The 26,495-nt window shown below is 41.3% G+C and overlaps 3 protein-coding genes across 3 annotated transcripts; 2 read left to right on the plus strand and 1 right to left on the minus strand.

The window, feature by feature from the left end:
• Nucleotides 1–3,811: 3,811 nt before the first annotated feature.
• LOC120958114 (uncharacterized) lies at nucleotides 3,812–4,321 on the plus strand. Its single transcript, XM_049610758.1, has one exon. It carries the CDS (start codon nucleotides 3,812–3,814, stop codon nucleotides 4,319–4,321), a length of 510 nt encoding a protein of 169 aa, XP_049466715.1.
• A 5,745-nt stretch (nucleotides 4,322–10,066) lies between these two features.
• Nucleotides 10,067–10,736, minus strand: LOC120959363 (histidine-rich protein PFHRP-II-like). Its single transcript, XM_040382674.2, has one exon. The coding sequence runs from the start codon at nucleotides 10,535–10,537 to the stop codon at nucleotides 10,199–10,201; it is 339 nt and encodes a 112-aa protein (XP_040238608.1). The 5' UTR covers nucleotides 10,538–10,736; the 3' UTR covers nucleotides 10,067–10,198.
• Nucleotides 10,737–13,824: 3,088 nt separating this feature from the next.
• Nucleotides 13,825–14,799, plus strand: LOC120957801 (vitelline membrane protein 15a-2-like). The gene has a single exon (XM_040380164.2). It carries the CDS (start codon nucleotides 14,046–14,048, stop codon nucleotides 14,487–14,489), a length of 444 nt encoding a protein of 147 aa, XP_040236098.1. The 5' UTR covers nucleotides 13,825–14,045; the 3' UTR covers nucleotides 14,490–14,799.
• The last annotated feature ends 11,696 nt before the right edge of the window (nucleotides 14,800–26,495 follow it).

Consider the following 26,495-nt stretch of genomic DNA (forward strand, 5'->3'; position numbering starts at 1 on the left):
CGCGTTCTAGCAGCGAACTAATTGACTTCTGGTGACGCCTCCCCTTCCATTAAAGGTGGAAGGTTAAAGATGATTCAAAACAAACATAAGCAAAAGAAAGAAAACAAAAAGCGGTGCATTTTATGCGCTTTCCTTCCGCTTTCATTTTCAGCGTAAACGTGATCGTTATTACATTATCCTTGCCATAATCCTCGAAAATGTGGGTACCATCTGCGTTGGTTTAATGTTTTGCTATATTTTCCAGTCCAGTGGTCCAGTGGTGGTGTTTTGCTTTTTTGCGTCCTGGTTTGGTTGCATCAGCCAGGCGCTGGTTCCAGCAGCCACCACTAATAACCGTTCATTACCGCTGGAGTGAATGGTGGTGGTGGTGGTGGTGGAAAGTTTAATTTTTAATTAAACCCACAGCATCCGGCCGGTTATCGGCTTGGCGTTGACACACGCGAGTGGGGCGCGCGCTAGGAAAGGATGTCTGGCGTTGTAGGCTGTTAGTAATTTTGTGCAAATTGGTTACGGCGCTCGGAACGGAACCAATCAACAACGATGCGATGTAATTAACCCCGGATCTGTGATGCTGTGCTGTGGAAAAGTGATTGTTTGAAAAGAGAGGAGACAGTTTTGTGTGCGAGAGCCATGGTGTGATGTGTAGGTAAAATTGATGTTTTGTCTCCGCGTGGGAGGATTATGCATTAGTGTACTTAGCAGTGTGGAAAAGTGAAAAGTGAAAAAATCCTTATATTTCTTAAATAAAATCAAAATTACCATCACGCACAACTGGTATATTCATATAGGGTTTTCCAGGGATTCTCACAGTTGCGGGACACTTCCTTGACTCTTGCTTATGGGAAGTGAACTTCATATGAAGGAAATTCCAATTGAATTTGTCCAACAAGGGTGCTACAGAATCCAATTCCCAGTACATTTAGTTCATTTCTAGTAAGAAAGAGTTAATAAATTGGCCCACAGCTATGAGAACTCGTAGAAAATCCTGTTAAGCAGCTTCGTATGGATATATTTGCTAAGGGGTATAATTCTCCTTAAATTGAATTTTGGAGAAATATCAAAATTTAGTTTAAAATTCCATTCTAAGTACGTTCACATATACAAACGTTTAAATTAAAGACGATTTTAATGAAATAATTATTGCAAGTGTATACTTTTTTTAGGTTAATGTCATCAAAAAATATTGGATATCTAATTATTTAGTATTTAAAGTCATTATTTCAGATCATAAAATATTACTTACAATAAAGCAAGTGATAAGAATTTCGATAAAACAAAGTCTGTTCAATAGGATTATCTAAAGGTTTTGTTTCATTGGCTTTTGTATTTTAAATACCTATAGTATCCAGTTTATCATTTTTATAGATCTTAATTTTTTACATCTTTGTGTCTCAAAATGTTCCCTTTTAAAGATTAAAATGAGTTGGATACGAAACATAGCAAATGATTTACGAGGAAATAAACGTGAAATCGTAAAGTGAAAAACTAAAATTTCAATCACATGTGTACAAAAACTACATCCAAAGCAAACATCATAAAAAATAGATCCCCATCTTCTATCCCATCCCAGCTTTGCCTTTCTTCAGATCAATCAATTGTGCAGCATGATTGAAACGTTTCAAAAAAAGGGAGCTCATTTCCAGCTAAAACGATTCCGTTTCAAATTAACTCTCATAGAAGCGATGGAGCAAGTCACTTTCTGCGATATACACGTTTATCCCTCCTAACACCTAACCCCAATAGGAAAGAACGTTGGCAAACATTAGCTCAATTGCTACGCGTCATACAATACGCGCAAGAAACGGGTACTCTGCCGTTCTTCTCTGCCCTTTAGCATCGGTGAAGTGCAATCCTGCAGCACCCGTCGTACCACAAGCCGTATAATTATTGCAATTGCAATGGTGGTAATTGCAGTGCCGGTTTGCAGCGGTAACGGCTGCTTCGTTCGATCGTTCGTAGCAAAAGCAGCCATCATCGATACTGAGCTTAGTAGCTTTCAGGTTGCGCTCGGTCGTTGAAGATGTTTGCGGTTACTTGCAGGGGGGGGGGGGGAAACATGATGCTAGTAAGTGGAGTAGAATGCAATCACACAAACGTTGCAAAGTGGAGAGAGTGTAGAGGAAGTAGCTCTTTCAATTACATCGCAAAAGCGTTTCGAGAGATCGAAGATCGAAAGGTTCTATTTTTGTAACGGAGATAGGAAAGTGGCTACACAACGTGCACTTCGAGGGTGGTGGTCGTGTGCATAGAAGCAGCACAACTTTGAGGTGCACTTTTTCGCCAAGCTTTTTAGTGAGTGCTTTTGACTCCAGTGTTTGCTTTTTTCTTCAACTAAATTGATAAAACTTTACTAAGGGATGCTTGGGAAAGGAAGTAAATAATTTGATTGTGGTTGGTGGTGAATATTGACTTAAAAGTCTTTCAAAAGTGTTTCAAACATTTTTATGGTAGAACGATTACTTTCTTTTTTAATTTAACCATTCACATGATAACAAAGATGTAATAAAAAATAGAACAAATAAAACCGCATATAAAATGAAGCATAATAGACGGTAATGAAATTGAGCTGACTTGTGCAGCTTTTCCATTTAAACAAATCACCTCTATCATTAGCTTCATATAACCAAAGCCATGGTTAAAATGGAAGCGACCGATATCAACCACGGAAAAAGGCGAATGTAATGTACTCCGGCATTCCATTCTGTTGCGAATGAATTTGCGTTTTTTCCTCCCATTCTGTAGTCCCCATCTATCTCGGTTTCCTAATTATGCCGTTGCATTTCCGGACAAACCCGGTGCCTTAATGTGTCTCATTTCCAGTTGGGTGGGTTTTCCCTCGCTTTTTTTCATCATCGTTGAACAACGCAACGCCCTAAACTACATTCCCGCACGTTTATTCCCTTTGCTGGAGCGGGGGGGGGGGGGGGGGGGGGGATGGTTCTTTCATTAAAAGCGCCCATTTTAACACAATTATCTCATCCCGTTTAATCGCTGCTAAAGCGTAAAGTAGAGCTGTAATAGATCGGAGCTCGTAGCACTATCTTGCTGCTTCTCTTTGACGCTAGCTTCTCCCTCTGGTGGCGTGTTTTTTCTCTCTTTCTCTCTCTTACTGTCCGTAGCACACGTTTGCAGCATTAGTAGTGGATTCGATTTGATTAATTCGTTCCTCAGAGAGGATACCACGAAACGAGCTGAAGCTGATCTTAATTTTTGGTGGAATGGAATTATCTACCAAGTAACGTGACACAAAGCTCCGTACACTAATGAGTCGTTGTGAGTCAGCACATGCTGAGATGAGCTCGTTAGTGATGATGCTACGTGGACGCTTTTTTCACCTTGCGTTTCTTTGGGCATCGATCCAAGTAGCAGCTGAGTTTGCTTCCGGCCTGGCGCTTCAGCTCGCTTGGCAACAATTCCCGGAACCAATGGGGAACAGAAAGTGTGGATATGTTAGTGTCAAGCAAATCAAAAGCAAAAGCTATCTATTTCCCAATGTCCCCGGAGCTGGTATCGCGTTACGCGCTGTCCGTCAAAAGCGGGTCAAACTTTAGCTCGCGCAACAAACGGCTTTGGTTTTTTGCTGATTTGGCCCTTGCCAGCGCCGTCAAAACAAAACCACCCCAAGAACGCCAAGCGCTGTGACCCACTGGCAAAATCCGCTGTGACCGGGTGTTTGGTGCGCCCGGTTTGTGCTGGATATAAACTTTGCGTGGGTATAAATGTTAGCAACCCGGCCAGCAGTAGCATCAGTACAGCCAGTTCCATCGTAGCTACTCGAAGCAATCAGACACTCAAACCGCACTCATTCATCATGAAGTTCCTCGTTGCGATCGCAGTCTGCGCCCTGGTCGGTGTCTGTGCCGCCGACAGCTACGGCAAGCCGGCCTACCCGGCCGCCCCGGTAGCCCACACGTACGCTGCCCACGCCCCGCACGTCAAGTGCGGCGCTAACCTGCTGGTCGGCTGTGCCCCCAACGTTGCCCACGTGCCGTGCCACCCTGCCCACGGTGGCCACCAGGAGTACCATCATGCGCCGGCCCCGGCCTACCATCACGCACCGGCCCCAGCGTACCATGCGCCTGCCCCGGCCTACCACGCCCCGGCCAAGAAGGAGTACCATCACGCCCCGGCCCCGGCCTACCACCATGCGCCCGCTTACGAGGCGAAGAAGGAGTACGCCGCCCCGGCCTACGAGGCACCGAAGAAGGAGTACGGCCACCATGCTGCCCCTCCCATGCACCACGGATACGAGGCCAAGAAGCCGGCGTACGGCGGATACGGCAAGCGCTCCAGCGACTTCGAGGCTGAGATGGAGGAATAAGCAGCAGCTGCGGCAGCAGCAGCAGCGGACAGTGGCGGCATCGTGCGGCATAGTGTGATGTTTCTATTTGTTTTTTGTAGGAAAATGAAGAAAAAAAGATATGAATAAAAACCAAGGCTTTATTAGAGAAACAATTGAAATTTAACTGTGCAGTTGGGTTTTGCTTTTTTGGGGGATGGGTTTTGGGCAGGGGTTGTTGGTTGAAAAGAAGAGGGTTTCTCGCATCAAATGTTCTCTTCGTTGCTCTGTTCAATTGTAGCTTTCGTGGTTTGTTCATTTTTCATGCCATACCTATTCCGGATAAGGTTAAACTGCAATGGAAAGCTCATATCGATCTTTAAACGTTGATTAAAAAAAATCATTTTAATTTTAAAAATTATATTTTAATGCTTTCTTTTAATTTCTCTTTACTATTATTTATGAGTATAACTTTGATAAATTGTAGTCAAACGCATACACAAATTACGTTGGAGCTTGTTTCAACCTAATCTGGAGGGGAATGTTGTTAAAAGCCATTCATTTTGCCATGTCTGAAGGCTTGGAGTAAAGCGTTTTAACTTGAAGGGTTGATTGAAGACATTAATTGATCTAGATTAGTCTCAATTCATTTTGATTGTTCAACAACGGTTATGTGTCTGTAGCATTTTAAATCCAATAGTCGTGTCTTGTTGAATGTTTGACGCCAAACGGAGCAAAAGTTTTATTTTTTCCTCAAAAATTGTGGTAAAACTCTGTGGTACTGCTCTCGCATATATTTTTATTATTTTTGATGGGATATTTTAAGAGATATTAATTGTTGATTATTGTCATTATTATTTATTCTTAATGTACGCTTGTTTGCTTACACGCTCAAAACTTTGTTCGACAACTAGTTGTAAAAAGGTGCTCATATTTTTCATCAGGAACCCTCAACCTTTACTTAAGGAATAGCTAATATAAGTAGTTGAACTTTTGTGGAAGATGGGAACATGAAAGCTTTAAAAGCACAAAAGTACAAAAAAACTTTAGAGTCTTTATACCTCATGTGCTTTATGATTTTTAAATCCATTTTGTTAAGTCACACAATTTGCCTAAAAAGGTTAAAAAAGTTTTGAAAAAATGATCCAAATGAAATGAAACAGATGTCGTGTAACAAAATCGTTTTATTTAGTGAAAGCTTTGTTATTCTTACTTATTTACAACCGCTTTGCGCAATAACCGCTTTGCGGTCTTGGCCTGCCTCAGGATTGCTCACGGTCTTGCGCCTTGAATAAACGTAAAATGAACAAAAAATCAAGTTAGAATAACGTTTGTTATTCCAACTTGAATATTTTCATTTAAAACCCCTTCTTAAAGGCACCACCTGGTCGGACAATTTCCGGAACCGAGTCAATAACGCTGTTCTGAACGTGTGTGCGAGACACTTATGACACCCGAAATGAATCCATTACCCAGAATCGAAAGCTCAAACATCTTCAATTCTGCTCGCGTTCCGCGTTTCGAACTGCCACCCAAAACGAGGCGGAAAGGAAATTATACAATTATCTTTATGGCCATTACCCGTCCTGGGCGGCTCTGTTGTTGGGCGCAAGCAAGCAAAAAAAAGGAGAGAAAACAATAAACAGCACCACCGCGCGGCTGCCGCGGCTCGGGCTCATAACTGGGCAATAAAATTCAATTCATCGAGGCTGTGCGTTTTCACGCCCTGATTTGGGCCCTCTTCCCGCAGGCCAACACATTCCCACTTTCCGGAATGGTTCGAAAGTACAACAACTTTGCCTTTAATTTCGCTCTGGTTTTTTTTTTTGGATTCGCGCACCCTCCTCCGGGCAGTACAAACAATAAATGTAGCACTGCTGTTGCTAAACGCGTAATCTCTGGTTATTATCCTGCCGGGCGGGTTTTTTTTTGTTGTTGCTCCCACCCACCCACCGACTTTTTAGTGTGGCTTCCGATCCGGTGTGAGAGGTGGCCCGTGGCTGTGGTGTCTTGGCAGGTTGGGCATGAGTTGCTGTTTTTCCCCGTTCGGAGCCAGCTTAAAGCGAAAGTAATTTCCCCTAAAACAGCCCGCAGGGCTTCGGTACACGGGTGTATGGGTATGAGTGTGTGTGTGTGTGTGTGTGTGTGTGTTAACGTGGGAGGATTTTTTTCGAATTAATACTCCTCTACAGGGAAGTAAAAGAAGCACACACACACAAAAAACTGTTTAAAATCCATTGCCAGTCCTGCTGGCGCTGCTCGTATTTTAAAGAGTAAATGTTGCATTACTCGACAATTTCCTTTTTTATCCCTTCTTCCCGCAGTCTGGCCTTGCGGGGGTAGAGTTAGAGATGCGCACGATAAGTGGCAAGTACGGGCAGAACGAACGAAAAGTCGATAAAAGTATGTACGTGTTCGTGTGTGTGTGTGCATAGAGGAAGGTACACATTTTCCAGGGGCTTTTCATTTTAAAGTCATCGCAGCAAGTTAATGCGAACTGGTCTGGTCTGGTGTACGTGTGTGCTCGTGTAACACCTTAGGGGTGTACTTTATCTAATTTATGCTTATTACTTTATGAAACTAAACTAGGTTTCGTTGGAAGAAAGGGAAGGGAAGATTTTTTCCCCTACTCATTCCGCAAAACGTTTAAAAATGGATTAGTGCAAGAAGTGGTTGAAAGCTGAAGTGTGTAAAAAACAATATATGTTTTTAATTATAAAAACAATTGAAATCCATCTTGTTATGGCAATAATTTATTATTAAAAATAAATAAGCTTCCGTTTAAGTTTGGGACTCATTTTACAAAAATATACTGCATTTAGCTGCATTAAATTCAATGTTCACTTCAACCTGTCATTTGCCAAATGGTCACTGAATTGGTAGAGGTGGTACATTTATATTTACATTTAAAACGTAAAGAATGGACCGTGATTAGACTCCAACCACCCAAAAGGACATCAATCGTTTGCAGCAGCGCCACGCAAACACACCAGCACTGTCCACTCAGCAGCGCAAACAATGCATCGCCCCGTCAGAACCAGCCCACATTGCATTACATTATGCACAAAAGCATTTCAGGCCATGCAATCCATCGGAATTGCACCCGCAAAACCCGTCAACAACGCAATGCATCGCGCTGCTGTTGTTTGTCGACCGAAAGTCCCAAACAAGCAAACGCAAACTGTCCATTTGCCAACTCCTCCTCCCTTTCCTCCCGGGGAGGGAGGGGATTTTGGTCCCGATCAGCTGATTTAGCATTCCATTTCAAGTACAACATAGCAGTGGAGAGGACGGGACGCACGATCCTGGGTGACGGCTGACGGATGAAAATAAAAGACAACTCATCGGTCCACCAACCTCAACGTAACGGAACGCAGCGAACGCTGACCGCGTCACGAGAGAGTTTTAAATGTTTGATGCCGATGTCAGCAACAGTCGTCACCCGCGCGGGCGCCTGTGGTTGGTTTTGTGCAAGCGGTGCAGTTGTGTTTTCCCTTTTGCCCACTTCTTCTTTTGCGTCATATGTTTGGACCACTGGCCGATGGAATGCAGCGTTGCAGATTTGTCACACAAACACACAAAACCACACACATACACTCACACATATGACGTTGTGTGAGTAGTTTACTTCCGCTTCGGGAACTTTGATGATCGACCCGGCAACAGACTGAGCGTGTTGCGTTCCTCGCCATCGCTGGCAAACGTGTTTTGGTCGGTCAGTAACATCAGTGGGGTTAGGTTGTTATTGTTTTGTACTTTTTGGAGCAGCGGCTTAATTAAATTGGCTTTTCTGGGGAATGGTACAATTTGTAGCCCGAATGGACGAAAATATAAATTTATCATTGGTTCTTACCCAAAGCAGCTTTCTGCGTAAATGTTTGAGAATGCGTTTAATAGTTGCTTTAATGATGAAACAAATTATCTGAAATGAAATAAAGAAATAATGGATCATCAATAATATTTTCAAAAATTATATTATTTTGTATATTACGTTTATCATACAATGAATAATTCATTCTTATATCGTAGCAGTTGACTACTCTTTGGCATCTAAAATGGAGTTTGCGAAGAAGGACAACTTACGAAGCTGTTGAACCAGTCATAGCTGATGTTTTTCTCATTTTGGTTCGTTACAATTCAATAAATCGTAGATTATTATTTGAATTAAATGCTTCCGTTAAGTCTTCGTTAAATGTTCGATATAATTTAACGCACATCTTTTCAACTTTAAGGCTGCGCTCTGGCAGACATTATATTCGAACAAGCAAGACAAACATCGTTTAGAACCTGTGCAATTCTATACGTTTTTCATGTCTGAAGTCTTGTGCGATAGCTGCCAAAGTGTGGTGTTAGTTAACACGATTGTAAATCAAGCAGGATATAATATAGTTTATGACAATTGTAAGAAACTGTTGTATTCATATACACCTGTTCTCACTTTCCTCTGAATCGTTATCCGGTTGCTATGGATCGCAATACATGAGAATGGATCGCAATCAACTACGTCTGAATCGTTTTCAGCTACGTTTGGATCGTTTTCAGCTACATTTGGATCGCTCTCAGCTACCTTTGGATTTTGGGGTAGTTCGCGCAAATTTCATTGTAGCGCAACCGTTTATTCAGTGCCCGAGGGACACATTTGCATCCCAAGGAAAGCATTAAATAATTAATGCATTCAATTGTAAAATCTAATCATATTTTTTATGTGAAACTTACATACATTACCATTCATACATTTTTTTATTCTTTGACCAAGTTTTCCTAACAAATCTGCACAATCTTCTTCTTTTTGGCGTAACGACCTTCGTGGTCTTTCAGTCATGTTCCAGCTTTCGAGATTTAGCCGGATATTCCTTCTATGCCATGGAGGGACGGTCTGGTTGCGAATCTATTCTGATGCGTAGAAGCCGACAAATCTGTCAATTGTTATTCATTGCCTAATAATGGGTTTTCAACACAAGTTCTGAATTGGGTTCAAACATAGAACAATATTAAATTGTTGCTTTTCAAATCGTCTGTTATGATGTGAATCGTGCGGTACGCCAAGCGGTCACTAAATAAACTTTCCGCCGCAACGAAATTTGCGCGAGCTACCGTAAAATCCAAAGGTAGCTGAGAGCGATCCAAACGTAGCTGAAAACGATCCAATCGTAGCTGACAACGATTCAGACGTAGTTGATTGCGATCCATTCTCATGGATTGCGATCCATAGCAACCGGATAACGATTCAGAGGAAAGTGAGAACAGGTGTATATATCTAAAAAATTCATTGTAGGCTCAAATAAAATTCATATAAATTAAATACTTAGAAGAGCGACTTATCTAAAAATCTTGTAAACGGGCATGATCTCTATTGTTGTTGTAATAGAGCTACAAAATGATGATATGCTTATCTTTCTTTTTTGCAAATAATTTGTATTTTTTAAACAATTCATACAAATTTAAAGAAGCAAAGCAACTTAAATTTTCCTTTTTTGCATGTTTTACAGGTTTCAAAAGCCTGTGTTGAAACACAGTTAATACCGCAACAATGATGTGTAAATTGAAAAAAAGAAGAAAATGTACGTGTTAAAAAGTTTTTAATCTTTTCTTCCCTTAATTTGATTAAGCATTCAATTCTGAGAGAACAAATGTCTGCTGTTGGAGATATTTGTGTCCACCATTGTACCATTGTTTAATCCGCCACCATTTACTGACTCAACCATATTTTTTTGAGATTTCTTTCAAGCAATGCGAACATAGAAGCGGAGCAAAACCAAACCCAACAAAATGACTAGAAAACGTTTTATAAAGTTTACATTAATCTTGTTTTAATTATTAAAAAATCATAATACTCCATCAGTCAAATTTGCAGCCCTCCTCCCGCTGGGCCGAACCCGTCCTCTTACGCCATAATCCACTGGTAGCTTGGGTTGCGCCTCAGTACTTGTGGGCCGGTGCGTGGTAGGCCGGTGCCGGTGCGTGGTAAGCCGGGGCCGGAGCGTGATGGGCCGGAGCGTGGTAAGCCGGGGCCGGGGCATGGTGGGCGGGCGCGTGGTGAGCGGGTGCGTGGTAGGCCGGCGCCGGAGCATGATGGTCGTGTCCGTGGGCAGGGACGCAGGGCACGTGCGCAACGTTGGGAGCGCAGCTGAACAGCAGGTTCGATCCGCACGGCACGTGATGTCCGCCGTGTTTGGCGTATCCCTTGGCGGCGTAGTCAGCCTGTGCGGCTCCGACGGCCAGCAGCAGCACGGTAGCGACAGCAATGATGCACTTCATGGTGGTTTCGGTGTTTTGTTTCGTTCCGAGACGAGTGGTGTATCGATTGATAATGCTCTTGTTGGCGCTTCTGGCACGGGACTGATAGATTCGTTGATAGCTTAACCACAATTTATAAGGCCCCGTTGGGCCCGTCCATTCATGATTGGTGGCGAATTTGGCCCATCAGCACATCAAGGTGGAGCGCGCTTAAGGTGAACAATTTTTGGAGGTTTTTTTGTTGTTTCAATTTTGCTTGATTATTTTTTGTGAGTTTAACACAAACAGCACGCATGTGCGAAGCGGATGTGTTGATGATTGATCAAAGTTCACTCGTGGCATAAAATGTATTGGCCGGTTTTTTGTTCCTTACTGTTCAATAGAGTCAAAAATTGATATCTGCAGTTGCCCTATTGCAAAATTTAAATTGTGCTGTTTTGAGAACTGGCCAGCTTGGCATGAATTAAATTTACGACAACATTTATATGACTTCATGTGGGCCATACTAAATGAACATTTGTTTTCAAATTATGCCAAACTGATGGATTGGCAGGTTCGTAGTAATTTATAAAAGCAAATAAGTATTACACTTGTAATAAAAGGGAGTTTTGTCTTCATCAAACACTTTTCTTATCAATAAGCGAAGTGATTGATAAATTAGTAACGAAAAATAAATTTGAAGTTAATCTATATTTTTTTCCTATTGAACAATTCTTAAAAGGCTTTCAAATAGCAAAGGGGTTTTGTTTTATAAAGCAGGATAATTTTGAAAGTGCTAGATTGTAATGTAATAAGTTTTTTTAATCAAAATGCAGCTAATGCCATTGCAATAAGTTCTATTGCTGTTGCATATTCTTGAAATTTTGTTCACGTATCTTAAACCATTTATGTGGATATTTTTTTCTGCACAAAAAAGAACAACTTTTAAGCTTTCTTAATTAAAATTATTTAATTGATTTCTATTATGAACTTGGTATTAGATTTTATTGCTTATGAATCTGTTCAGCAATCAAAAAGAGCGTTTTTTGTGTTATGATAGCCATCAATGTGCTGTTTAAAATTGAATCTCATAAAAAAAGGATGGAAATGGATGGAAAAAATCGATGTGTCGGCTCATGCAAGGCCGGACAGAATCGTTTTCCGCTCGAACCATACCTCCGTAGAGTGGACTGATTGTTCGGTTGGTTGGTACTATTAAACCTCGATAGTATGTATAGACCGGAATGACCGGCGTACTCGTTATAAACTCGTTATGCCAGAAATAAGAATAAAGAGGTATTGTATTTGTTGATAAAATTTTACATAATGTTTAATGATAACGTTTGACATATTATCAAAAAGTTTGGTTAAAGAATTATTCAAAATGATTCCCATGTATTGCTTCTTTTGTTTGAGTAATTTGTTGTGGATTCGAAACTTTTACTATAAATTATTCAGTTCTGTTATGAATATTACGTTAGTACATTTTTTAACATATTTAAATGCCACGCAATATGATGCCATTTTATAAGTTTTTAAGAAATTTGACACACAAAGTTTTGCGTATTTTTATTAATCAAATTATTTTTAAATAAACAGTATTTTGAACTTTTTTGTGGTTGTACATTTTTTAAAAATGTAAATGCTTCTTTGAAATTTATATTATCACAGAACAAATAGATTCATACAACCTATATATTTGTGATTTGCCTGCAAATTCATAGCTCATGTTCAGCGGTTTAATGCAACAGGTTTAACGCAATCTACAAAATATTGATTCTATTAAAATAAAAATACAGCTGAGTTTTAAAGGCACCAATAAATCACTTGTACGGCGTAGCTTTCACGTTCATTTAGGAATAAGTTTTATGAAATACTGAACTCTCTGGTTGAGCTTCGATTTCCTGCCAACCATTGAATATGTGCTTTTTAGTTGGCACGTTTTTTCATACAAAACAAAATCTGATTTTTTCTCAACAGACCATAAGAGTTTAGTGAGTTTTTCAAAACCCGGTTATTTTAAAGAAACGCATGATTTTTAATTGAACTGTGAGCCGACTGTAAAGCGTCCATTTGAAGAACATTTATGATTAATTAGAAAAAAATGAAATTCATGATGATAAATGTAACATAATGTATAAAACCTTAAAAAATATGTTAGAAATAAAATATCGTTTGAACTTAAATCTTGTTTGAATAAAAGTTTACTTAAATTTGAATGCATTATTGATTGAATTCAAATGCATTATTTATTGAAGAAAAAACTATTTTTTTACCGTTTTCATAGCTATGTCATTTTTTTTAGAATAATAATAATGATAATTATTATTGTAATGATGGTTTTAAAATTTTGAAAAAGAAGCACAGAAGTAAAATATCATTGTGCACAAATTGTAAATTTACTCCTTTTATATATCTCTTCCGAAATTAAAGAAAATCGTTTAAACCGGCAGCCTTTCTGATGGGTTCAGTAGGAGCTGTTCGAAATAGCTACCGTGCTTTTTTCCATAGTGTCATTACATTTTATTTTATATCATACAACTTGTTTTAGTTGAAGAAATAATATGTAGTTTTTCTCATAAAAAACCATAGACGTATAACATATTTTTTTACAACGAAACATTTTTATGTTTTTTTTTTCAAACTAGTTAACAATTACCTAGTTTATTACAATTATCTACAATTAATAGCTACAGTTTATCGTTCCTAGTATTTTTTTTTACAATTATCGACAATTACTAGTTTTAATTTTTAATCATCAGTAGGTTCATAACTTATTGTTCTTACAAAACTTTAGGGCATTTCAAATTAAGTGTAACTTTAATTGAAGTCTCCTAAACTGTTTAAACTTTAAACAATCAATACTTTTTTTTTCGGCGAGCCCTATCGCTTCTTCCCATTTCCTGTAAGTTCGATGGCTTACGAGCAATGTCAGCAAATTTGTTTTTCGATTGAATCAATTTGCTGCCCGCAAATTCAATCGTCCAACTTTAACGATGCCTTAACGTAGCAGCAAAAAAAAAAACAGGATGGTAGAACGGCAAAGTGGCTACCGGGCGTGAAAAGCAGGAAAAATTTACCAAACACACGCACAAAACCAAACCACCGCCAAAAAAAAAGCAAAACCCCCCAAAATGCAAACACCAGCACCCGACCGCGCGCGCGCCTGTTGCTAGTTGCCCTGCTTACGAGCCCGCTTTTCCAGCAACACGCGAAAAACAAAACTGCTGAACGCACTGTAGAGCGCCCGCCGGCGCAGGAGTGGACAGCAAAAAAACAAAAAAAACAAAAATCCAAGGTTTGCTGACAGAGGTGTAAGTGGTGGTTGGGCGCAGTGTGGTTGTTTTTTTGTTTATTTGTTTTGGCACTTTTGGCTGTTCGGTGCGCTTGTTGCGGAATTTCGGTGTGCTGCGCCCGAGCAGCCGTCCGATTATAAATAGTGACCGCCGGCCGGTGATACAGTATCAGTCAACGTTTGTTCTCACTATCGAACAGTGTTCCAGTGTCATTCTAAAGACCCACCAAACCACCACCACCCAACTTCATCATCATGAACACCATCGTAGCAGCAGTCATCCTCTCCATCGTCGTCGTCGGTGCCATGGGCGATTACGCCGCCCCGGCCAAGTACGAGGCGCCCGCCAAGGCGTACCACGCCCCGGCCCCGGCCTACCACGCTCCGGCTCACCACGCCCCGGCCCCGGCCTACCACGCACCGGCTCCCCACCACGGCGGATACGCTCACCACTCGGCTCCGGTTGTCCACGCTTACGCCGCCAAGGCCCCGCATGTCAAGTGCGGCGCTAACCTGCTGGTCGGCTGCGCTCCCAACGTTGCCCACGTGCCGTGCGTCCCCGCCCACGGCGGACACGGTGGATACGCCGCCCCTGCCCACGCCCCGGCCATGCACCACGGATACGCCGCACCCGCCCACGGATACCGCTCGTTCTCCGAGGCTGACCAGGCTTCGGCGGCTTTCGATTTCGAGGAATAAGCGCGGCGACTGATCAACGGAGCAACTCTACTGGACAACACTGGATCAACACTGGATAGATGGAAACGAAAAACTGGACACGGAACTTGGATCCGGCCTTTGAGGGACCAACAGCACCGGGGAAGTAGCGAGAGACAGCATCGACCGTAGCGCGGTGCTCGGGTGTGCGGCCACAGTACTGACCTCCGAAGCGTAGCAAGCCGCATCCGCGTTTGTTGCGGGGCGGCGCCTAGCCTAGTATCTTGTGCACTGTTTTGATTTGCAAATTGATTTATGGAAATATAGAATTCATTACCAATTACTAAACGAACTTCTGAAGCGCTGTTTTGCAAACTTGTTGGGGCAACATGGGGAACACAAATATCCGAAAAATGGGTGGAAAAAATGGGAGTAAAGAAATGGCTGTAAAAGGAGTTGGTAACAGAATATTGGAATCGATCTATTCAAAATCAAACAGCGAACAGCGACTGTGAACTTTTCTCCCCATTCTTGTTGGAAAATTCTCTTCGGCTTTGCTTTCGGCTAGCGTTTTGTGCAAACAGTGGTTTTGCAATTAATTTCGATGAAATTGTGCCTCAACTTTGAAGTAGCTTCGATAGCACAAATCAATGATCATGCTTGATCAGCGGGGGGTAAAAAAAACTCCTCTGCCTCTCACCAAAAGCTTACATCGTTTGCACCGCCTTCTCATTGCTCCCATCAATTGCCAGCAAGGCGAGCTGTGCTGTGAAAGGGCATGAATTTAATTAAAATTAAATGTTTGCTTTTGATCACGATCACCATCATCGTCGTCGTCGTTCGTCCGGCCGGCCCGGGCGTATGCGCTTTTCGGGTATGCGAGACGGCGGGCCAGCTATGGGCAACGTTATATGTGTTCGACAGTGGAGCGTATCAAACAAGGGAAGGTTTAATGGAAAAACTTTGCCTTTCGTTGCGGTGGATCATCGTACGTAGCAGTGCGAGGGGCAGCCCCCGTCAGTGCACCACAACATTGATATGTGTCATGTGTGTGGTTTTTTTTGAGTTGAAAGGGAGGTTGGTTGGCGAAAAAGAGAGTTTTTTTTTTGTGTGCGGCAACTATTGAGCAATTGCACAACGAACTATTTTGCTTTGCTGGCGTGGGCTAACATTAAAACGGGTCTGGTTGGTCTTGTTTGAAATTTGGAACGTTAGCACAAACAGCTGACGCTAAAACTGGTCAAAGTAGCTACCTTTTGCTCGCCGATCGGCCCTTAAATTAGCTGGATTGAGTTTGGCTTATAGTAGACAGGTACATGGGATGGAAAGTTTATCTTTCAGCTATGATTTGCGGCCTGTTTACTGAGGATTTGAGATGTAACATTGCTTTAAGCTAACAGTATGGGTCACGAAACCATTCCTTGTTTAAGTCTAATTCGTTTTATATTTGAAAAAATAAAATAAAATAAATTGTATTTTCAACCGAATAAATTTTTCATATTTATTATCATTTGATGATTAGTTAAGAAGCATTTTAGCTTTTTAAGTCTCAATTTTGTTAACACAATACGACACTAAATCGTTACATTTTAAATGAAAATTTAATTTTTATAGGAAAATCTGTGCCAATTTTATTAAATTCAGTGTCAATTTTATTAAACAATAATATATTTTATTGCAATATAGTCAGTATGCATAAAACAACATTCTATGAAAATGCAAATGACCAGTGGAAAAAGTATGAAAAACTCCAGACTGAGTTTGCTGGTATGGTTGGTTATGTTTTTATTTTCAAAACCTTTCAAATACTCTGTTGCGAGAAGACGGTCTTTCCCAACATTATCAATAAAAAGGCTCTACTGCTGCATACGCTAAGATGAATTTTTTTTATCATTTTATTATTCCAATGGCCCGGCGAAGAACCCTTTTTATCAATCCGAGCCCATTAAGTAACTATTTCTAATCAAATTTAAAAATTCATTCCTGCGTATCTTTCTTACTCTCTAGCCTTTTCAAAGTAAACTTCATCAAAAACTGCACTATGCATTATAGCACATCGCGATGGAATGTAATAAAGTGGTACACAATTTACTCTCAATTCACCAGTCCTTGTCACTCATCAGTGCATCAGCACAACATCATCCTGAAGGCAAACATCTCAAACCATGCGCTCGTGCACCAAACAATGAAAGAGCTGTTTTACAACATCGCGAAAGTGAATCCACCTCAGCTGTCATCCGGCAACAGTGGAGAAACTAAGCTAAGGCTAGAAGGACAAGAGGGACGGAAATAATTCATTTTGAAAAACAAATTTATTTAAGCAATTCTTTTCCCCATTGTATATACTCCACTCTCTGTTGATTGGTGACAGTTGCAGTTGAGGAGGAAAATGTTCAACAGAAACCTCCCCCAAGACTGCATGCCTGCTGGAATGAAGAGTGTACGTGAACGTTGAAACAGCTGATAGTTTAAAAAGGATGATAAAGAGAGAGAGAGAGGGAGAGGGAGATAGAGAAACGAAAAAAACGCGCCTCAATCAGGCCACAAAACGATCCTTGGATGGCAGCAAACAACTGGACCGGAGCGAAGAAAAAAGCACACCAAAAGCGCTATGTTTATAGAAGCGCTGAGAGCTTTCGTCTTGTTTTCTCACCCCCCGCCCCACTGCGCGTTCCATTTTCCGGAGCGTTTATTTATATTTCCACGGAAAGGATTTCCGCAGCTTCGACTGAAGGGAAATTTCATTCTATTTTTCTGCTGTACGATTTTTCCACCCCTTCCAGCGCATCTTCCAGCGTGAGTCAATGCAGCAGTTGGTTTTGCTTTCTCCAAGCACTGCTGCAGCAGTGCAAACAAGGTCTGATGTGGAATTTTTCATTGGTTTAGTGTTTGCTTTCCCATCTCTCCGCCGCTCTGCAAATGGGAGGGAAAGCAGTTTGCAGCTGTGCTTTCTTAGTGAGATTTTGCAGACTCACAAGGAGGAGTCAGTAGAGGGGTCAGACAAAGCGGTAGCATTGAATGGTGTTTATTTTATCTTCACAGAGGTTTTCCCCTGCAAACCGATTCATTCCCACACACACACACTCACACACATACATCGTCCACTTTATTCCGTTTACATTACGTGGTCTTCTTTTCATTATCTAAACTTGGTTACACTGCCTACTTACCGAGGGGGAATAATAACGAGTTACGCCGTGCCAAGGTCGGTTCAGGCTGCATTGACTCCCTTTTTCTTTCCCGCATTCCAGCGATGTTTCCTGCAGAGAAACGGCACAAGAGGTACAATAACACATTAAAAAAAGGCACATTTACAATGAGCGCACACAAAAGCAATGGGTGGCATTATGCGCAGCAGCGCGGGCCCACATTATAGAGAATCCATTAACCGGGGGACGGTTTCTTATTATTACTATGCCTTAGCAATATGTATTTCATTAATTAGCATGCTAGGCTTGCTTTGCAGCATGAATAAGAAATGAAATGAAAGCAACCGCGTTCATTGCAGTCCTGCAGGAACGGACACGAGCAGCGCGCGCTCCACACCGAGGAAAGCGATAGCAAACAACACAGAAGAGTAGAGGAGAGAAAAACGGAGACGTTGCCTGCCCGGAAAATGCCGTAAGCTACGAATTCCAGTGAAAGGCAGCGCGAGTACCAAAGAAAAGAGAGGAGGGTGGAACAAAAAAAAAAACATGATAAAGGTGCATAAGAAATATTCCAATTATCATACCGCTGTCGCTCCAATTCCATCCGCCAGCACAACACCGTTGAGTGGGGCAGCAAGCTTTCCCTTGTTTGTCGTTGTTGCTCGAAGGTGGTTCGAAGAAAGCTGCACCATTTTCATCATAAGCAAATGGCTAAGAAGACATGATTTAGTCATGTTTCGTTCGCTTTACCCACTCGCTACCGTTCTCCTTTGAATTTCAACAGGAAGGAGAGAGGATGGCTTTCTGTAAAGAATCGTTTAATTTGCCCTCTCTTTACACAAAATGAAAGAAAACCCGCTCCTCCCCCCATGCGAAACCATTTCTTGCATCCTCCTTCTCTCTCTCTCTCACACACACACACAGTCATACCGTCAAGTACGGGGAGGTAATGATATGAAAATTATGATAAACTCCACCACCTCTACAGCCTTGGCGCACAAGGAAGATGGTATAAGCAGCCGATCATTAAATTCACATTTCCCGGGGTTCCGTTTGTTCGTGTTTTTCTTCCTCCTCAACCTGCCGGGCTGCTCTACCACCCGGTTTACCCGGCCTCTAACCGTCGGTGAAACTTAACCTCAATTATGATACCCAAGTTGTTGAAATATTAACGAAGAATACTAACGAGCCACTAAGGTGGCATGGGTGGGTGGGTCGTATCGTTTCTGCGTACGGGGGCCAAAAGGTTAAAATGTGTTTAATTTTACCGGGGCGGTACTTGTTTTAAGATTTTCAATTAAACGTACTGCTACTGGCGCGGGTGTTAAGGTGTATGTTGAGTGCTTTTTTTAATGATGAAGCGATACGAGTTAAGGGATATTTTGCCGCAGGGTGTGTATTTTGGGCATTCAAAAGAAGGTGTTTGTCGATTGCTTTGATTTTTGAATAACTGATTTTTTGGTTAGATGGCTTTTGAAAGCTCAAATATTGGACTTTTTCTAAAATCAGTTCACATTCGTTTACACCATGTTAGTGACATGCTTTTTTTGTTTCCTCCCATGATTTATTCATTGTTTTCCACATCTTTCTTGGGACACATTTGAAAAATACAAATGGAAAAATTTATAAAGCTTATAAAGCTCAGAATAATATTTTAGAATATAGATTAATAATATAAAGAATAAGAGAAGACATCAATAATTGTATGTACTGAAGAGATATTTCAGATTTATCACGACCGAACAAATTGTTTAAATATATGTTTTGAAATGTGCAATCACAAACACATTACCCATTAAAGGACATATTTGAGAACAATGAAATTCAAAAATTATTTTTTGTTTCAAGTTTTCTCATCACAATTTGTTTAAAATATTGCATCCCTTTGCAGAGGGTTTTTATAAATTTTTCCCTCTAGAAAATTTAAAGGCAAATAACTATCAAAAACACAAATCGGCAAAGCCAATAGTAAAATTAGGAAAACCAATTAGAAAAGTATGCATACGGACACGTAATAACATTTCATGTAAGAAAAATCAATAAACCTACTATTACCACTACAAATATTGTGATACTTTTACATAGGGTTTATATAAATTTCATCGAATAGGTTCATACTTTTTAAACACATAGCAACTCACATTCTTGCTCTTTAAGCTCTGCTGCTGACTGTAGCTTATCCACTTGATTATATTTTCGACCTGCAGTGAACTTGCCCTCATCGTCCCTGTAAGAAGCTTTCCATACGCTTATCAAAAACCAAATTGCCATGGAAAGATATCACATACGCAACGCCGTACAACGGCAGCAAGTGCCTCCGCCGCTGCAAAAACAGCACAAAGCCATGTTTGATCAGCTTAAACCACGTTCCGCACAAAACGAAAAAACCGCCCCAAACAATCTGTCGCGATGATGAATTATTCACCCCCAGGTGATACCGGGGTGGTGAACGAAAAGCAGTACCAGATGTTGCATTAGTCGAGGATGGTTCTCACTCCCATGCTCCCTCTGTGTCGGTCGATCTTTTCTCTATGCATTCCTAAAATCACGTCCCCCAGTACGGGCTTAGTCGGCAAACACGATGTGTTGTGTGTCGTCAATTTCTTTGCGCGTCTGTTTTCCGTTCCGTTCCTTAGACAGGAGCGATACAAGGATATCTCCGAAGCCGAAAAGGGCCCGATACTTCCATTCAAGCTGCAACTCACATATCCAGTGAGAGATTTTTTTTTGGCGTGTGTCCCAATTTGATGATCCTCGCAAATCATGTTTATTCAGCATTGGGTGCGTACCGTTCGCTTGCTGCTCGTCTGTTTATGATGGGGGTTTATGATGATGCTGCAGGCAGCAGATTACTACCACACCCGATTTGAAGGCTTTGTGTGTGTGTGTTTTTTGTTCAAGCTTACTATCCCAAAAATATTTCCTCTTCCCCCAAAAATCACACAACCAAACTCCGTAAGCATGGCGGCGGCACGTTGTGGTTCTTACACCAAAAACCTTCTTCACGCTGTTTGAAAGCGGACAAAAACAAAAAAAAGGAACTTGAAAACCAAATTATCTTCCAATCCGGTGACTTTCTGTTTCCTGCTGGAAAGACGAAAACGGGAAACTCGCACGACGCACCAAATGAGCCGATATTTATGCATGCGCACATCACACAAACACTCACGTATTCGCTCACACTCCTCCACCGGCGGCGTGTGTGGTGGAACCATATTTTTATGAATTGTATTTACATATTTCACAGTTTACACATCGCACATCGAATAGAATAGAAAGCAAAAGAGAGAGAAAGAGAGAGGATTTTCTTTTCAAAGAAAGTATCCACAAAATTTGATCCACCCAAAGACGCATCTCTTTGCAAAAATGGCACCCAGAATACATTGGCCAGGGGGGGAGGGTGTATGGAAAAAATGGCCCATAAACTTTATGAGTTCTCGCAACGAAGCCACCCAACGAAGTGTGGTTTATGAGCTCGAGGCTGAGGGTGCCATCTTTCGCCTTCACAGCGACCCTTTTTTTTCTTTGTTTGTTTGGGAGTTGTGGTTTGACGAAGAAGCAGCTCAAATGTTTAACCCAATTTTGGAATTCTTTTGTGCCCTGGGAAGTTTTGGGATTTTTTATACTATGTATAAAATCGCTTCCACACTATCGCTGGACCGTACTGTATAGTGTTGCCGGGCCGTTTTATCACCTCATAAGACGAAGTGCCGCGAACCCTTACCACAGTGGTGACCGGTGGTTTCCCCTTGGTGCATCTTTTGTTGTGCAGATTTATGTTTCTTTTCGGTTTGGTGCATTTATTCGAATGAAAATCTCCCAATCCACTTTCCTGCTTTAAACTAATAAAAAATGGAAAGTAGTTTGCGTGCGTTTGTCGCTCGTGCTTTCGTTCGCGCGTTTTTATTTCCACGCAACCGTGCATCAGCCTCTCTTTTCTCATGGCCGTCTCTTCTTGGTGGAACATAAAAAGTGGCAAATTTTCATCCATAAAAGCGATGCTTATGCGAGAGCAAGAGAGAGAGAGAGAGAATCGAAGGCAACCCGTCACATGACAACGAAAGGGCAATTTTACTGCTTTTCCACAGCTATTAAACTGCTCTTTACCGATCGCTTACAACGCTCGTTTCGCTATCAGATTCAATTTTCAGCGAGAGGGAGGAAGTCCTACGCTAAAACCAGTGCTAAAACGACGAAGCAAGGGGGTAGGATTCGGATTGGAACGGGGGCGTTGCCCCGAACCCATATTCCATCCTTGCCTGCGAGCTCGGCCAAGTGAAATATAGAGAGTGAAAGCGTTGAAAAAGGCATAAAGCAAATCAAGCGATACACAACATGAGCGCTTGCCGCTCGCTTAAGGACGCTAGCATGGGGACACGCTCTGCCGGGTCGGTCGGTCGGTCGGCCGGTCGGTTGGTCGCTCGCATCCGCCGCGCTGGAGTGGATGTGTGAGTGTCATAAAACTAACACCAATAAAAATTCAATCAAATTTCGATGGGTTTTCGATCGTCTCGAATGATTTCATCTCGAGCAGCTCGAGTTGATCGATGCCGCGATGGGGAGGGGGAGGAGACGCATATATGCCAGTTTTCATACTGGCTCGGCGGCGGCGGCGGCGGCTGCTTTTTACGGTCCACACCGGCGTGTGCTTGTGTGAGCGTTTATGCATACTCTTATTTCATGGCATTTCGTGGGACGAGCGTGAAGATGGAATCATGTGAAGATGGGTGGGACAAAATTTATAAGCATAAAAGAAGTGATCACTTAGGGCAGCGCCAAATCCTTTTCATCCATGAAGATTAAGGTGTAAAAATGTATGGAAGGATGGATTAGAAAGTATTTTAAATTTTATAAATATTCTTACCATATCATTTTTTGAGGAATTTTTATATAGTTGATTCATTTGCTTGGCATCAGGACGATTGGAAATGCATTCTTTTTTTTTCAAATTAAGATAAAATGCTATATTTTAATGTTAAATTTTCATTTCTTTTTCGCTTAGAAGTTTATTTAATTCTTTAAAATCGAGAATTAGTAAAAACATCTCGTTGTTATGTCTCGTTTTCATTATTTAAAAAAGGTACGGATAGTAAACTCATTTTTTTCTACAGAGTGTTTGAAGACAGAAACATGTGACCTTTTGGAAATTCTAACTTAAATTGATTGCGTTAGTCGTTGTTGTTGTCAGAGGTAAAATGGAGGAAACACAGGAAATTTCTTAAGAAAATAACACTTTGGAAAATAATGAACCAATATTTACGTATTTAGTAATATAGCTAAATTGATCCTAATTGATAATGTTAAGTTTTGCTACAAAAGAGGATTTTATAAATGACAAATCTAGAATATGACGATACAAATCATAAAATTAGTCTTGGGCAAAGTAATAATGTAATAATGCAAGTAATAATGCAGTAGTAATAATGCTGAATGAAGATTTTAAGAGTTAGGCTTCCAGAAAGCCTGTTTGAGTAAAAGTTTTCACCCTTTCTGTCAAAAAGTGACGTTAAAATTTGGTTATAAAAACTGCTATGAGATCACCTATTCTACATACACTTTGATTCTAGATATCACTAGTTGATCACTATGCACCTTGGGGTGAACGAAAACACGAATGTTTTGCCATTTTTCTTCGAGTAGGTACTCGAATCTAATTTTAGCTTTGAGGCTGAAATAATCTGAAAATCGCAGGCTGGTTTCATGTGTGGTTTTTGTATGGAGTGTTGACATGATTTCAGCCGCTAACTGTCAAACTCCACTTAGAAAAGCTGACTAGAATCGTTAAAGGCCCCAAAATCAGATTTTGGTTCAGAAAATAGTTTTTTACGTCGATCAAAATGTTTGATTGGGATTTTTAATTTATCAAGATATTTAAATAAATAAAATCGTTTACGTCGCTTTACAGCCCAAACATACACAAGTCAGAGGGTTTTTATTAAAATAATTGCTCATCATTGACACGAGGCTCACAATAACATCAAATCCATTAGCATCGCATGAACAATCCCTCCGGATCCTTTTATTTAACTTTGTGAATTTACTTTCAATTAATTAGCGCCTAGTTTGGAGCATCAATATTGATCTCCCATCGAGCACACAGCACAGCAGCAAGTGATAGAGCTGTCGTTTTGGCTCGGGCAAAAACTTTTCCATTCCATTTCCACACGAACGATTTATCGGATGCCATCAATTCGGAGCATGCCACATTCCACTCGCGCGCAAAACCTGCTGCCTGCTCCCGAAATTGATCGGAAGCAATTTCTTAATCTTGCGTACCTAAGCAATGTGCCTATGGCGGAGTATTGCTGGCTTGCCCTGGCTTCCGAAATGATAATTTCAAACGTACGAACGCAATGGTTTATAAAATCGCTTCATCACAACTTGTTACCGGCGTTCGCGTACGCTTGGGTGAAGTAGAAATGAGGTCTGAGTGCAAAGTGTAGAACGAAACGGCCAAAACAGCTAGCGGCAAACAACACGGCGTACAACACATCAGGATAAATTAGGCTCATCTCAATCTCGTGCCCTCCTCAGTGAAACAAGTGTTGGGGGCTGGACGAGAGATGGCAAATTGCACATCCGTGTCTGCCCTAGTGCCACCGAGTATCCAACCCCTCTGCAGTGAAACTTTTGCCAAGCCAAGGTTCGAAAACATGTTGGCAGAAATTAATTTCAACCCACTTCACATTTTACTGCCGCCAATATGTTGCGGATTATGGGTTCGTCGGGGATCGTCGGGGATCGTTGTTTGGCTGCCGGTCGTCCCACCAACACCGCCGGCGACTCCACGCTATCGAACAAATTCGAAACGGCAAAGAAATTTGATGCGTATCGGCCGCCGCACGCGTACGACCATAATGCTGAGCTCAGCCGGGACAGAAACTTTGTCCGGGTGCGCCCATTTCCACCGCAGCCAATTTCTGAGCGGTGGCGGAAAAACCTCAACGAGTTTGACGAGTTGTGTTGCCGCGCGCTGGCAAAACTTGCGCTTCATCCCCTTTGGAAAGCGAGGGAGTCTGTCATGTGGGTGTGCTGACAAATGAGATCCATTCACTGAAGTCGGACAAGGGTTTTTTGGGACCAGGATGGCACGGGAAGTCAGTTATCGTCTGCTGCGTGAAAGAGAGAGAAAAAACGGGAGGCTTTCCTTTTTCCCTTCTTTCCAGGGAGGTTTTGGGATGGAGTTTGCCCAACTTTGGCTCGGTGGGCGGGCAAAACAAGAAAGGAAACTACCCTCATTAGCCAGCAGCGGGCAGAAAAGGAATTGTGAAGCTACGATTGTTAAGCGATACTATCAAACTAATGGCAGCCGACGTTAACCCCTCTTTCTCTCTCTCTCTCTTGCACACGTTGCCTCTCTCCTCCTATTTGTTCATCACTTCTCGAAAGGGGCACGAAAGAAACCTTCCGGAAGTCCATTTTTCGGAAGGGCGGCTCCGCTTCTTCCGGCGACCGCTGTGATAGATTTCTTTCGCGCCTACCGTCACCCCGAAAAACGAAAGGAAAGTTTTTTTGTTTTGGTTCCTCCGAGTGAAACAAAAACAGGAGCGGGAAATCACAAGTGGCAATCAACTTGTGAACGATTACGAAATATAACGAGCGCGAAAGGGAGAAGAACGTTGGGAAGAAGAGCGATAGTGCGGGAAACTAAGGAAAAGAGATTGTTTCAGCAAAATGCAGCCTCAGCTGTCGGTGAAAAACAATGAAATATTGCTTGTTAAGATAAATGATAGAACACTTTAGTTCACGATAAAATTACGCCCCGAAAATACGTACAAATCATCAAATCTGAAGGAATATCTCTTACCTTGAAAGTAGTAGAAAAATAGCAAAAAATATTTATTAAAAACTAGTTGCTTTTATGTCTCTTAAACAAAAATTTAAGAACAGTAATTACGACTAGTATTGCTAAACTTTGTCGTGATATCAACAAATTGTGACCATTTGCAAAGAGATGGTCATTTTACATTAAACTTTGCGTGTAACTTCAAATGTATTGCAAATAATCCAGTTCTTTCTAATGTTGAAACAATGATCATTTGGCTACAAACATGTCCTTTATATTAAAAGTGTTCAATTATAAAATAAGGCTTATTATTTCAGAAGTAATAACTGAAACAATAAAATACATCAAAAAGGAATTCTTAGCTCGATTTCATCTAATGGAATTTCCTAGATGGAATTCATTTAATTGCCTGTGTATTTAAATGTGGAATCGAAATTTAAAATGCAAAAAAATGATAATCCAATAAACTATTGCAAGGGCTCTAGAACAAGCCTGGAAGAGAAGCTTCAAAACTCACAAATTTTAAATAGAAAAACAAACAAAACCCTTCAGTAAATATACAGCCTCACTGTGGCCGATAGTTTGCTTGTAGTGAAACTATAAAAATAATTTACAAGTTAAATGATTTGTATTTCTTATTCCCCACAATCACCAGCATCGAACTGCGTCGATTGTTATAAATAATACGCAAAAAGTTTCCCTTCCTTTAATGTACTTTCTTCTTCTTCTTTTTGCTTGTTGTCATACTCAGCTTCGATGGTTTGGTGGGCCCCGGATATCCAACCATCAGCCGAAGGTCGCCTCACCATATTCATTCGAATCGTAAACGGAATGACAAAGAAAATCGCTGAACTTTTGCATTTGATTTTGATGCTTTTGATCGGCGCCTCGCTCGGGAAAAGCTTACTGCTTGCTAGGAGTTTTATTTTTTTTATCATACCAGCATTATTGTTATCGCTGATCGGTTCGCCATTTTGCGCTAAAGGAGCATTTTTCGGTTCGGGAGGGAAAACTTTTCCTCCCCGTATTTATCTCTGTGTGTGTGCCGTTTGCTCTCTGTGTCTGTCCTACCGGCTTCTAGGGATCGAAATTGTTTGTGATTTGTTTTTGTTT

This window comes from Anopheles coluzzii, chromosome 3 (assembly GCF_943734685.1).
Source record: "Anopheles coluzzii chromosome 3, AcolN3, whole genome shotgun sequence".
Taxonomy (NCBI): Eukaryota; Metazoa; Arthropoda; class Insecta; order Diptera; family Culicidae; genus Anopheles; species Anopheles coluzzii.

Bases quoted from the DNA above. Each gene is read 5' to 3' on its own strand.
- LOC120957801 (XM_040380164.2), top strand. From the start codon at position 14,046: ATGAACACCATCGTAGCAGCAGTCATCCTCTCCATCGTCGTCGTCGGT.
- LOC120958114 (XM_049610758.1), top strand. From the start codon at position 3,812: ATGAAGTTCCTCGTTGCGATCGCAGTCTGCGCCCTGGTCGGTGTCTGT.
- LOC120959363 (XM_040382674.2), bottom strand. From the start codon at position 10,537: ATGAAGTGCATCATTGCTGTCGCTACCGTGCTGCTGCTGGCCGTCGGA.